This window comes from Echinops telfairi, unplaced genomic scaffold, assembly GCF_000313985.2.
Source record: "Echinops telfairi isolate 266 unplaced genomic scaffold, ASM31398v2 ScPeMD7_1;HRSCAF=3_0, whole genome shotgun sequence".
In the NCBI taxonomy this organism is placed as follows: domain Eukaryota; kingdom Metazoa; phylum Chordata; class Mammalia; order Afrosoricida; family Tenrecidae; genus Echinops; species Echinops telfairi.
The window spans coordinates 44,142,514-44,155,703 of NW_022103896.1; the positions used below are offsets into that span (position 1 = coordinate 44,142,514).

Below are 13,190 nucleotides of genomic sequence, written 5' to 3' on the forward strand. Positions count from 1 at the left end.
TGTTTTGAGAAACGATGTACAAATGCGCTTTACACAATTGATGTGTGTATGGATTGGGATAACAGTTGTATGAGCCCCTAATAAAAAAATTAAAATAATTAAAATTAAAAAAATTTTTTTTAAATAATTAAAAAAAAAAAATTCTTCCTACCTGATCCCCATCTCACTTTCTATATATTCCATTTAGAATTAAGCATGCTTAATAGGTACTTTAAACCAACTGGCATTTACAGACTTTTTTTCCAGTGTGCTATATACACACATACAGCAGCTTTGTATAACTTATTATAGAGGAAGCAGTCCATTTGTACATAGACTAGAACTAGAAACAGTATGCCAAATTTAGAAATGTTTAAATGACAGTCAATACCCAGATATGATTACCATTAGCACCATCTGGCACATCCTTCCAAACTTTTTGTGTCCACACACACTTCTTAACCTAAATGAGATTATGATGTGTACTATTTTTTAAAACAAATTTCTTTAGGAAATAGTGTCTATCTTTTGGTTTCAGTAAAAATTTTCACCCATACTCTGCTCAGATCCCCTTCAAAAAGTTTGTGGGAAAATGACATGAAAAGATAACAATCTTCCATACCTTCCTTGAAGCCCACCCAATTTTTGGTCCAGACCAGTAATCCAGTTCAGGATCATACACTGCATCTGTATGCTGTGTATTTGTAGTTCTGATATAGTGACACTATTCAGTCGTTTTCCATTTATCCGTTGTAACATATGGGATAGTTAAGTAAGTATGAACTTTTCCATATGTAAAGGAACAAAGTAACATGCTAAGCTTTATATGAATTACTTCTCCATATAAGAAAGTCCTGCAAATGATTACAATTATAAAATAGTAACTTTTTAAAACTACCATATTATGGGCTTAGAAATTTTTATATGAACTCCCACTAAAGCAAGATAAGAATTTTAGTAACATCTGATTTTTTAAATGACCATGATGTGTAAGCACATATATTTTCTGACCGGAAAAGAAAACCCATGTCTTTCAAAAAAATTGTTTCCATCCTATCTATCCTTGGGATAGTGCCGGCAAGCACATAAAAAGTGCTTTGTTTAAAAAAAAAAGTGCTTTGCAATTGTGGATGGCTTCAGAGTGTGTGTATTACAATTTAGCTTTTTGAAATATCTGTGAAGGTTTGTGTGCTGTCAAAAGCTTAAGTAATATATATGACTTTAATGACCCATAGTAAACTAGTTTAATAAAATACTCCTCATCCTTGCAGTAAAGTTAAAAGTGTTTGAAATCTTACTAGTGGTTTAATAGTCACCATTTAACATTTGTAGGGCCAGGAAAGCTGCTTATAAGACTCACTGGCACAGAGTAAGTATATTCACTTTGAGACTGTGTGGGATGTGTTTATCAGTCTGCATAGGGAAGTTAAGTTCTTTAAGATGTCCACCTTTTACAAACCACTCTTAATACGAGTTTCTGTTTCTTCCTGTTAGTTTCCTAATATGACCTGCTTCAATTCTTCCTAAATTCTCTAAGTCAGTACTGTATATTAAAAGATCTCTTTGTCACATAACTATAGGCAGAATATTTAATTGCCCTTCCTGGGTAAAATGACCTTTAAAAAAACTTTCAAATCTTCATGTTAAACATTGTTCCTATTTGATTCCTTTTTAATACAGAAAACATAATAGCTATGATATACGCTTCAATAGTATTTGACATTGCCATGTAAATACCATTCCAAAATATTCTCTGCTGTGGTATAAATAAAAACCTAGTATTGTGTCTGGTATTAGCAGTAGCTTCTCTTAACTAGAAAAATGTTAAACAAGTAGAATACTTATATATATATATATACTGGGGTTACCCTCCCAAAAATGGAAAAAAGCACCACTGGGTGGAACTTCATAGTAGAACACACACACACCCACCCCGCCCCCCGCCCCCAAGGCAAGCACAGAGTTACTTGCACTGAGTTAGTGGACCCAGTGCAGTCGCATGGGTAGGTTCTCTTTGGTCACAGTGGATTTTTTCATTAAAGCAGTTTCGCTCAAACCTTGTTTGTTTGGTGGGTTTTTTTTGATGGCTGATTTAAGGAAACAGTGCAGCTGTGAATTTTTGTTTCCTGCTCAGGAAAAAAATGCCACAGAAACAGTTATGATGTTGAATACAGCTTACAAAGACAGTGCTATAGAGAAACTCAAATATACAAATGATTTCTCATTTCAAAAAAGGTCAAGGTCAACTGATGATAAAACTCATTCTGGACACAGTGAACTTCCCAAATGGACAAAAACCTTAACTTGTTGTGCATTTGGAGTTCGTGCCACCAGGTCAGACTGTTAATCAAACTTTCTGTTTAGAGGTTCTGAAAAGATTGTCTAACAGTGTGCAACAAAAAAAAGGCCTGATTTGTGGCAGACGGTACTGGTTTTGTTACGACAACAATGCACCTGCTCATGCAGCCATCTCAGTGCATCAGTTTTTGGCAAAAAACAGCATTCCTGTCTTGCCCCATGCAACTTACTCACCTGACCTTGTTCTGTGCGACCTTTTGTTTCCGTGAATGCACAGGGACATAAACAAGGGAGGGTGCTCTCAGCCCCCCCAAATGAGTTTGAAAAATGTTTCCAAGAATGGAAAAAAAAAAAAAAAGAATGGAACCACATATTTGATAAATGTATTAAGTGTAATGGAGAGTACTTTGAAGGTGATAAGGTTGTTTTGTACAAAAATTTAAATACATAATTTTTAGGGGGAAATCTGTTTTTTGGGGGAGTACCCCCTCATGTTAGATAGAGAAGCAAGATTTGTATCCTAGCACATTGGAGTGAAGGTGCAAGTGTCGGCACAGTGCTTTGTATTAACCCTGCTTCTATCACTATGGTCTTTGAGTAACACCTGTACTAGATTCCTGGTTATATAATTATTATGACCTTAACATCTCTGAGCCTCAGCTTTGTCATCAGTCAATAAAATTGGTGATAAAAAATATTACCTCTTTAAGTTTATGGTAAGAATTAAAATATACAGTATTCATTAAGGAGCTTGCAAAATTTTTTATAGATAATCAATGCTACTTCTTCTCCCAGAAAAGCATATATACATGTGAGTTTATGTTGTAATTGAAATTCACGCCCAGTTATGTAAAGAATTTTTTAAATAATGTAGCCTATTGATATGAGCAGGAATCCTGGTGGCAGTCTTTACTATATGTTGGGCTGCTAACTGCAGGGTCAAGAGTTTGAAACCACCAGCCACAGTTTGAGAGAAAGACGGGACTTTCTACTCCTGTAAAGTGTTAGTCTTAGAAACTTACAGGGGCAGTTCTACCCTGTCCTGTGGAGTTGCTATGAGTTGGCATCAACTTGATGGCAGTGAGTTAAGTTGTATAGCAGTTGGCTCCTATCTTCCCATCAGTTACTTTTACTCTTCTGGTGTTTTAGTTGGTGTCTTGATAGTCATTGTGGTCATAAAATATAAACTTATCTGTCAGCCTTGAGGCATTAAGCTCTCTTCAAACATAGATGAATTAGTGTGGCAAATTGTATTGCTAAGTAATTTTTCTAATTTTATTGTTACTGTCTACATAACCTAGCAATTTAAATATGTAAATAACTCTAGTATTACAGTAGAAGAAAAAGTGTCAAATTTTCACATAACTAGACTTAATCATAGTGTAATATTTAATATAATTTAGGCTTTTCCACAATTGAAAAATCTGAGTAAAAGGTTTGGAGAAAAGAATAGATACAGAGTTATGTAGAAACTTTACCATGAGTATACTTTGCTATCTAATACATCCTCATTCTTTTCTGTTTCAGAGTGGAAGCTCAGAATGAAATGGGGCAGCACATTCATTGCTATGTTGCAGCTCTTGCTGCTCACACTTTTCTGGAACAACCCAAGAGCTTTCGTTCTTCCCAATGGATAAAAGAACATGGTGAAAGACAGTCTCTTAACAGAAATAGCCTTCGTCGCCAAAATCTTACCAGGGATTGCCACTCTCGGCAAGTCAAGCACAATGGCTGGGTTGTTCATCAGCCCTGCCCTCGACAGTACAATTACTAAGATTTTCAAGTTTGTTGGCTTTTTTTGGTTTATGCATTTATGTGTGGGTGAGTGTAGCTGTACAATGAAGATGTCCTTTCACAGCCAATGGATGACCAATTGCATATTTTATGAGTGCGTTTAGACACTATCTTGAAAAACTTATTTACATGCTTGTGTATCACATAATGCCTTTTTCTTAACCTTTTTTTGTAAATTTTTTCAGAATGGTTTTGGAATTACAGTGTTTGGGGATGTCTTTAAATCTACTAAAGTTGACATGAGTTAGCATTTTAAAGACATTTCTTCCCAAGTGTGAGAAAAAATTCCATTTTATTTTGTGTTACTTAAATCTTTACAGTAAGCAAAAACTTATTCTCAGGGTCAGCCATACACTTTATTGACCAGTACTTGATAATCTTTTTCTGTATATAGTTTTTACACACTAACATGAGCATTAACATGTGATAGTTGCCATGGACATAATGAAATTATGGCTGAATTTTTTTTTTTTTGAAAGAAAACTTGATGTATTTCTGTGTGTTTGGGTTGGTTTTGTTTTTCCAGGTTAGTCATACAGTTCATTTTAGAATTCAGGTACAGTTAAGCTTCAGTGAACAATGTGGTCATTCTGATGCGATTATGTGATGTGGTACAGACATTATAGGTTTCGTGAGAGGGATTAAAGTTAACCTGTGAAATTTTATTTGGAAAAAATGTATGTCTATAGCTCACCCATCAGCCCAGTATTTGTTTTGCTTCTTTCCTCCTGACTCTGGCCACCTCCTACATCACATCAGCTGTTAATTTGAAAGAACTCTTCCAGGCACTTAAGTGACTTCATAGTTCTGTCTGACCAAAAGAGAAGAGTGGTAGGCTTTTTATTTCCAGATACCATGGTAAATCCTCCTCCATAATGGAGCCTGGCCTGCCACCTGCAAACATGGGGGGGTGGGGGTGGCTTTTCTTAGATTCTAAGCAAAGAACCACCAGTTGGCTTCCTTGAGTTTTCATTCTTTGTTTCACTTGGGTTTCAGGCAAAATATTAACCATTTTGGTGTCTGTTTTCTTCACCAACAGGGAAGTAATATTATTTACCTCCCTCACAGTATTAACTGTGAGGTTTGTGTACTGATTTGAAGTGGGGGTGTGTGCTGCCCAGGATTGGACCCTGTGTGAAATTCCAAGGGCCTCTCTACTGAATCTAGTGATAGGGTGGGGCCTGTGGTGGTTTTCTAAATAATGTTGGTGCTACTGAGGCCAGGTGCAGGGTTCTAGCCACATGTAGGCCAGTGAACTTGACACAAAATCTATCCCCTTACCTCTAGCCAGTCACTTTACACTTTTGCAGTTGTGATGGGTTTTGCCGAGCCATCCACACTCCCACTGATTTCCTCTTGAAATTGAGTAAACACCTTTAAAATCAAAAGCACAATCTACTGACAGCAGTATCACTTTCAATAAATAGCTTATTTTTTCAACTCCTCTGTAACCCTAGTAGTACACGTCTGTAAATGTTTTCAAGGAAAAAAAGCATGGTTATGTGAAGTGTTACAGTTTTCAATGACACTGTAGCAGATTTGACACGGAACAATGGGAGGCTTTTCTTTGGGGGGAAAACTGCTCTCTCCCGACTAGACTGGTGTGGCTGGAAATGGGAGCTGGCAGAAAGAGGAGTTAGATGGTGGAATGTTAGGCTGTTTTCCCACCGGCTGTGAAAAAGTGCCAGGGTATCTCTTTACCAGAGTCTAGATTCCTCCGGGTATCTCCAGACTCCTTCCATTTTTGAGAACCCCTTTATTTGTTTTCTAATTAGGGGCTATGTCTGTAACGTGGTCAAACTAAGCTAGAAGGTATTTTGCTACTGTTTTGCGTTACCAGAATAGGGAGTTAAGGTTCATGTTTTCCTAAAATTGTGTGTTTTACACCATATTTGTTATAGGGCCATACATAAGTTGGTAATGTGAAACAGATCACAAATGTTTCCTGGATGTAAGCCTCTATTCATGAGGGTGTCTTCCAAACAATACGTGCAAGTTGTTAGTACCTCAAAAGCTACAAACGCTCAGCCATGAGAATTGGTTGGACACCATGAAATGATTTGTATATAAAACTACAATGGATTTTTCCCCCCACCTTGAATTTCCTAAACCATTAAATACATCCACATCCTTATCAGTTATATTGACTCTGCCTCACCTGGACCTAACCTACTTTCATATGGTTTATACCTGGAAAATAAATACTTTCAGTCGTAGGGAGGTTTGGGGTTTTCTGTTTTCAGGGCAAGAGTTACCATATCACCTGTCATATGTTGCTGTGGTTTCTGTGTCAGTATCTAAAGTTTCTGTGTAAAATTGGAGAATTGAAGAAAATGGTTTACATAATTCAGTTGCAGTTCTTGGTCATTAGATGTTTATTAGACATCTACTATATGCAAGACACAGGCCAATAACAACACAGAATTATGCTGACCTGCTACGCACTCTTTGAAACGTAGCCAAAATGCATTCTGTAAGTTATTAATCTTCACTGTTGTAAATACTAGTGGTTTACAGTGTACATTGTGTACATCCCTTAAAATTCAAGGAGTGAGAAATGAGAGTCCTCTGAATTTAGTAGCTATGACACTTTCTAACCCTGTGATACAGAATGTTACTTGGAAGAAGTCTGGAAGACATGGTGCACTCACACAGGGCTTCGTGAATGAGTTTTCTTTGATTTTTTTAATTGCACCATGTCCTCAGAGCTTGTTTATGTTAATAAAGCCTTTTATAATGTACAATACATGTATTATTTTTTCTTCCTTAACTAATTGAATTATGTACTGCACTGTTAAATTGAAAGTGAACCATCTTATTTATCTTCTTTTGCAATACATCTGTATGGTTGCTTTTTTACAAATATGTTAGGCGAGAAGATGCAAAGTGATTAGATTTTTGGCTTCCTATTGCAAGGATTTTTTTGGTGTGTGTTTTAAAAACCTTATCCTGCATATTTTTTCTGATGCCCATGCAAATTGTTCCTGTTTACATAACCTTTCTGTTGCCATAAGTACTTTTCATTCTAGTGAGAAGACAGTTTGCTTCAAATTTGAGAGAACCTATGAGCATTCTCCCTTGTTTCTTGGTTCTCAACTCTGTGTAGCACACTGATTAGTAATCTTCATGTACTTATTGGCTGTTACTATGTTATTTCTCAAGAAAATATTGCTTCTAAATACTCTAATAAAAGAAAAAAAAGCAAGGAAAGTGTCTTTGTGACCCTGATTTTCTTTGAGTTGCAAACAAAAATGAAGGACTCCAACAAGATAGGCATTTAAATAGAATAGTGGAGTGTGAGCATTTCCAAGTACTGGGTTTTGCAGTTAGAATCAGTTAGTAGACTGCTTCTTGTACTGGGAGGCACCAGTTTGTAGACTTCTTCTTGTACTGGGAGGCACCAGTTTGTTTTTGTAATGTTACGTAAAATTTACAAGGCCCATACATATTGGTTAAAACCTTCTAAAAGTTGGGGCTATTCTGGATGGTTTCATTATCAGCCAGGCTGGTGTATTATGGCATCCTTATCGACTTCGTGCTTTATATGAAATGCTTTATTTAGAAAGCCTATTGAGTCCAGTGGTGTCAGCCTTGCCATGCCCCAATTTCACTTGAAAATTGACACCAATTGAAATGATCTGGGCTGAGGAGAAGCAGGTACAAGAAAGCATACAGATAAGGATATCTTTTTTAATTTGGAACTGTATCCTTCACATGGAAGAAGTAAGTTACTATTCATAGAAAGGCAGCTTAGTGGAAAACATTTTGTATTTAATTTTTTTCTTGCATCATTTTGTGTGTGTGTGATTGTTCTTTGCAGTTTTGTTCTATATTTGCCTGAAATTTGGCATTTTGTTCTTTAAGTAGGTGGACTTCTAAAAACCAAACCAGCCATTGGGGTAGTGAGAGGTGTACGTTTTCAAGTTTGGTGTGTCTGAGTGGTTTTGTTTGCATTTTGGTTGTGTTCCTCCACAAGTTTTTAACTTAATTGATAGTTGTGTGTTAATTTTTAAGTGGCTTTGACTTTATTTTTCCTTAAGTAAAATTGTGAACACTTATCACAACACTCATCAGTTATGGAGAATGGTATTGTAGAGTGTAATATGTGCCTTATTAATGTGTTTCTGGACACAAGGTTGTTTTTGTTTTTGTTGTTCCCAGCAACTTGAAAACTCAAAAGGGACATTTGGTTAGGTTATAAACTGTGTATCAATCTATGCATAAAAGGCAGCTTGTTGTTTTCTTGAGCCACTGTCTAAATTGTTTTTTCTGTTTTTATAAAAATTTTTATACTGAATTGGTTCATAGAGGGTCAGTTTTATACGCAGACTGAACAATACAGCACTTTGCCAAAAATAAGTGTAGCATTGCCTAATTAAACATTGTGTATTAACGCCAGTTCTTTATAATTGGGGTCAGTGGGTACATTTTGCACTTTCTGGATGTTACAGTTTTTAATGTCAGTCAATAAAAAAAGTCCTTTAATGTCACACTTGTCAGTTTCTCTTATTTTATCTTTATCAGCATTAGTCTTAAAATTACATACAACTTAAAATGATTTGCTCTTTAGTTTTAGTTTCTTAGAAGATGTAGTTAATATACACTATAATATGTATTTTAAAAATCTTAGATATAATTAATAAAGTTTCAACCTAAAGTAAATACTCATACCTATCTCCCAAAAGGAACATGAATTTGAGTTTGACATCTCCCCTCAGTTACTACCTTCTTGCTAACGAATCTACATTAACAAGCAAATAATTTAATATAGTGGTTCTTGGCCTTTTTCAGGCCAGCTTGTAGAAATCTCAATGATGGTTCTTCTCCCCATATAAATGCAGCCACAGTCTGACATAATAAATATGTTAGGGCAATGGTTCTCGACCTTCCTAATGCTGCGACCCTTTCATACAGTTCCACATGTTGTGGTGAACCCCCAACCATAAAATTATTTCGTTGCTACTTCAAAACTGTCATTTTGCTACTGTTGTGAATTGGGCGAACCCTGTGAAAGAGTCGTTTGACCCCCAAAGGGACATAACCCACAGGTTGAAACCGCTATTAGGGTAATATGACCTTCCCTGTTGCCCACTAATGTCCCCTATTGTGGAAGCCAAGTGAACATTCAGAATTCTTTAATAGGAAACCCAAAGAATCATTCCCAACATGAATGACCCCTTAGGGGAAACTGGCATTTCTAGAACGGAAGCCTATCACAAGACAAGTTTTCATTACCTCTGAAACCCAGAGTTGAGATGAAAAGTTGGGAGGAGATGGAGGAATCACCCCAAAGATGAAATAAGGTCATGGAAGTCCTTAGAACAACTTAAAATTTCTGGCATGTCTGCTAAAGAGTTCATGTTTACTAAGTCCACTGACAAGGTGACTTAGAATGGCTTGGCTCTGTCTCGAAGGCAATGACTGCATGGGATCTAAAAGTACAAGTAAGAAAATGCAGGTGGTTAAAAAAAAAAAAAATGCAGGTGGCTTGTGGGATGGAGACTTGATATAATTCCCTTGCTCCACTCTCTTCAGATCCCCAACCAAGTGCTTATCAAACATTAATATGCAAATTACTCACCTGAGCAGGGTTATTAAAAATAGAGATTCTGATCTAATTAGGTCTAGAGTAGGGCTAGAAATTCTACATTGCCAGCACATCCTTGGTGACCTGACCATTCTCATGAACCACATTTTGACCCAATAGTTCACCAACTGTAGCATACGCCAGAATTAGCTGAAGCGTGCATTAAAACAAAGATTGCTAAGGTACACCTCCATAGTTTCTAATAGAGTTGCTTTGGAATGGGGCTTGAGAATATTTCTAACAATTCTCCAGTGAATTTGCCATTGCTACTCCCGGGAACATGCTTTGAGATCACAGCTGTAAATCACTGCTGGTCTTATCTCTGAGCAGATTTTAAATTTGATTTCAGAAAGACAATAGGAGTTATCCTGGGAGAAGACCTCAGTAGGACTTGTGGTGTCTGTTCTTCCCTTAGTGAAACAATCATCACACTACTAATAACCATAGTAGAGGTTACTAAGAAAGTGTGTTCAGTATTAAGAAAAATATCGTGTAAAGCAGAGATCTGTTTTACATTCTGCATCCATTTCCTTTTGATAAGGAGCATCCCAATTTTTCCTTGGGAATCTTCTATTCCTCTTTGCATAATCCATGTTTGTTTCACATGGCATTAACTACTCCATGCTTCATCATAAGCCTATGAATTACACATGGCCAATCAGATAATGAACAATTTCACCATTGAGAGAAGATGGAAGAAATACACAAGATCACTGTACCAAAAAGAATTTCAGAAAGTAGTATGTGACTAAGAACTGATGGTACTGAAGAAGTCTAAGCTGCACCAAAGGAATGGGCAAGAAGCAAGGCTCTAGACATAGAATATTAAGAGAGATGTTTCAAAACAGGGATGCTATCCTGGGAGCACGCATTCACCTATGCCAAGAAATCTGGACAACAACCTGGCTAACCCACTGGACGAGCCCCTTATTTGTGCTCATTCTAAAAGGTAACCCATTAGGGAAATCCACAAACAACACCGTTAAAATTACAAGTAAATTTTGCTGAAGATAAATGAAAAACATTTGCAGTAGTACATCAACAGGGAAGTGCCAGAAATTCAAGCTAGAGCAAGATATGACAAAATAACAATTTATGAACTATCAAGGGCTCATGAGGGAGAGGGGAGCGGGGAGGGAGGGGAAAAATGAGGACCTAATGTCGGGGGTTTTAAGTGGAGAGAAAATGTTTTGAGAATGATGTACAAATGCGCTTTACACAATTGATGTGTGTATGGATTGCGATAACAGTTGTATGAGCCCCTAATAAAATGTTAAAAAAAAAATTCAAGCTAGATTCAGAAGAGGGCATGAAATGAGGCATACCATTATGGGTGTCAGATTTCGGGTAAGGGCAGAGATTATCACAAAGATGTTTGCCTGTGTTACACTGACTACAAAGACTTTCAGCTGTGTGGATTATAATACATGATGGCTAACGCTGTGAAGAATGGAAATTCCAGAACACTGTGTTCATGCAGAACCTATACGTAGACCACGAGGCAGTTGTTTGAACAAAACAAGGGTTATTGCATAGTTTAAAATCAGGAAAAGTGTATGTTATGGTTGTGCCCTTTCAATATAGTTATTCAATCTATGTGTTAAGCAAATAATCCAAGAAACGACTTTTTGAAGAACATGGCAGGATTGGAGAAAGAATCATTAACAATGTGTGATATGCAGATAACACAACCTTGCAGGCTGAAAACAGAATACTTTCTGAGAAGAACGAAAGCCTACAGACTTCAGGATGGATTGTACGTCGACATAAAACAAGAATCCTTGCACATGGACCAATAAGCAACATGGAGATCAATGGAGAAAAGACTGAAGTTGTCAAGGATTTCATTTTCCTTCGATCCAGTCAGTGCTGCTGAAAGCAGCAGTCAATAAATCAGACAACTCAATGATAGCAAGATGGCAGACACACTATCAGACCCTTCACAGTGGTTCTCAACTTTCCTAATTCCATGACCCTTTAATACAGTTCCTCATGATGTGGTGACCCCCCCAAACATAAGATTATTTTTGTACTATTTCATAACTGTAGTTTTGCTACTGTTATGAATCGGGTGACCCCTGTGAAAGGGCCGTTCGACCTCCAAAGGGGTCATGACCCACAGGTTGAGAACCGCTGGTCTACACCAAAGAAATGAGATTCATGAAAGTGGTTTCTTTCATCCTTTCCTTCTCAGCTTTGATTTGATATTTTCCTCTTTTTTATTTTTCTTTCATTCTTTTCTCTTGTTTTATTATTCTTTGCTCCTTTCCCTCTTTTTTTGACTATATTTTTTCTCTTTCCAATTTTTATTTTGCTTCCCTATTTTTTCGTTTTATTCACTATCATCGAGTCAGTTCTAAATCACAGTGACCCAATAGAACACGGTAGAACTGCCGCTGTCTGTTTCCAGACTATAATTGTTTGGGTACAGAAAGCCTCCTTCCTCTTCCTCCTAAAGGAGTGGCTGGTGGTTTCAAACTGCTGACCTTGTGGTTAGTAGCCCAATGAGTAACCACTACACAACCAGGGCTGTTATCAGGAGAAGCCAGTCCCTCACACTTGGACATTCTTGGTAAAGTGGAGGGGCAGAGAAAAAGAGGAAGTCCCTCAGCAAGATGGGTTGACACAGTGGCTGCAACAATAGGTTCAAACATCAGAACAATTTGAGAATGGTGCTGGACTGGGTAGTGTTTCATTTGGTTACACGTAGAGTCACTATGAGTCAAAATGGATCCAAAAGCACAAACAACTTTTGTTTAGTTATTCTTCTTGCTGTTTGTTGCTTGCCTGCTTTCCTCTGCTTACATTTTTATTATTTTCTTGTAACTTTGCTTTGATCCTATTTTTCTTGTCCTACCTCATGGAGACAATAATTGTGCCCACAAAGTGAAACTACACCTGTAGCTCCTACAGCCCCACTTAGCCAGGGAAACTACCCACTCCTATACCACCTGCTCATCTACAGACAGCAACCAACACCAGCCAAACCTGCCCTCAACTGTGTTACACAAACAGAACTCTACAGACACTCACCTCTATCACACCTGCCAGGAAATGGGTAGTGGCTACCTAAGCACACACCAACAGGCAATCAACAGTGAAGCATAAAAACAACAGCATAAGTCTCAGAGATAACAGACTATTTCAGTTCACACCAAGACAACAAACGTGGTTCATGTAGTCAGATCTTTCTCAGATAAAAAGGGCATTGGAACAACCTGTTAAGAAAGTCAAAAGAATTGTATTTAGGTACTTTCAACAGATTGAAAGAATGATTGAGAAAGCTAGAGAAAATAGCAAGGGAAATGCAGGAAAAACTTTAGAAGAATTTAGGAAAACACTATAAGAACTGACAAATGAAAATTTTGAGAAAAAAAAGTTAAAACCATGCAAAAACAACAAATAGAAATCCAGAAGATTGATACTAAAAGTTCAAAAATATAGGGCAGGATCAAGGGGAACGTAACAAAGAGGAAGTGCTGAAATCCTGGTGGGGACTGAGCATGATAGTGGGACAGGAGGAGAATCAAGG

At 37.2% G+C, this 13,190-nt stretch overlaps 1 protein-coding gene and 1 pseudogene across 2 annotated transcripts in view; one reads left to right on the forward strand and one right to left on the reverse strand.

The window, feature by feature from the left end:
- TP53INP1 (tumor protein p53 inducible nuclear protein 1) overlaps positions 1–8,561 on the forward strand; it is a 14,300-nt gene extending 5,739 nt beyond the window's left edge. Inside the window, exons 3-4 of one of the 2 annotated variants that reach the window (XM_045283717.1) lie at positions 1,312–1,348; positions 3,805–3,904. In XM_045283717.1, coding sequence (XP_045139652.1) covers positions 1,312–1,348; positions 3,805–3,822 — 55 coding nt within the window. In that variant the 3' untranslated portion in view covers positions 3,823–3,904. Of the gene's footprint in view, positions 1–1,311; positions 1,349–3,804 lie in introns of both variants that reach the window. The other variant, XM_004697468.2, reaches the window with a different exon arrangement.
- LOC101651413 overlaps positions 5,368–13,190 on the reverse strand; it is a 15,049-nt pseudogene continuing 7,226 nt past the window's right edge.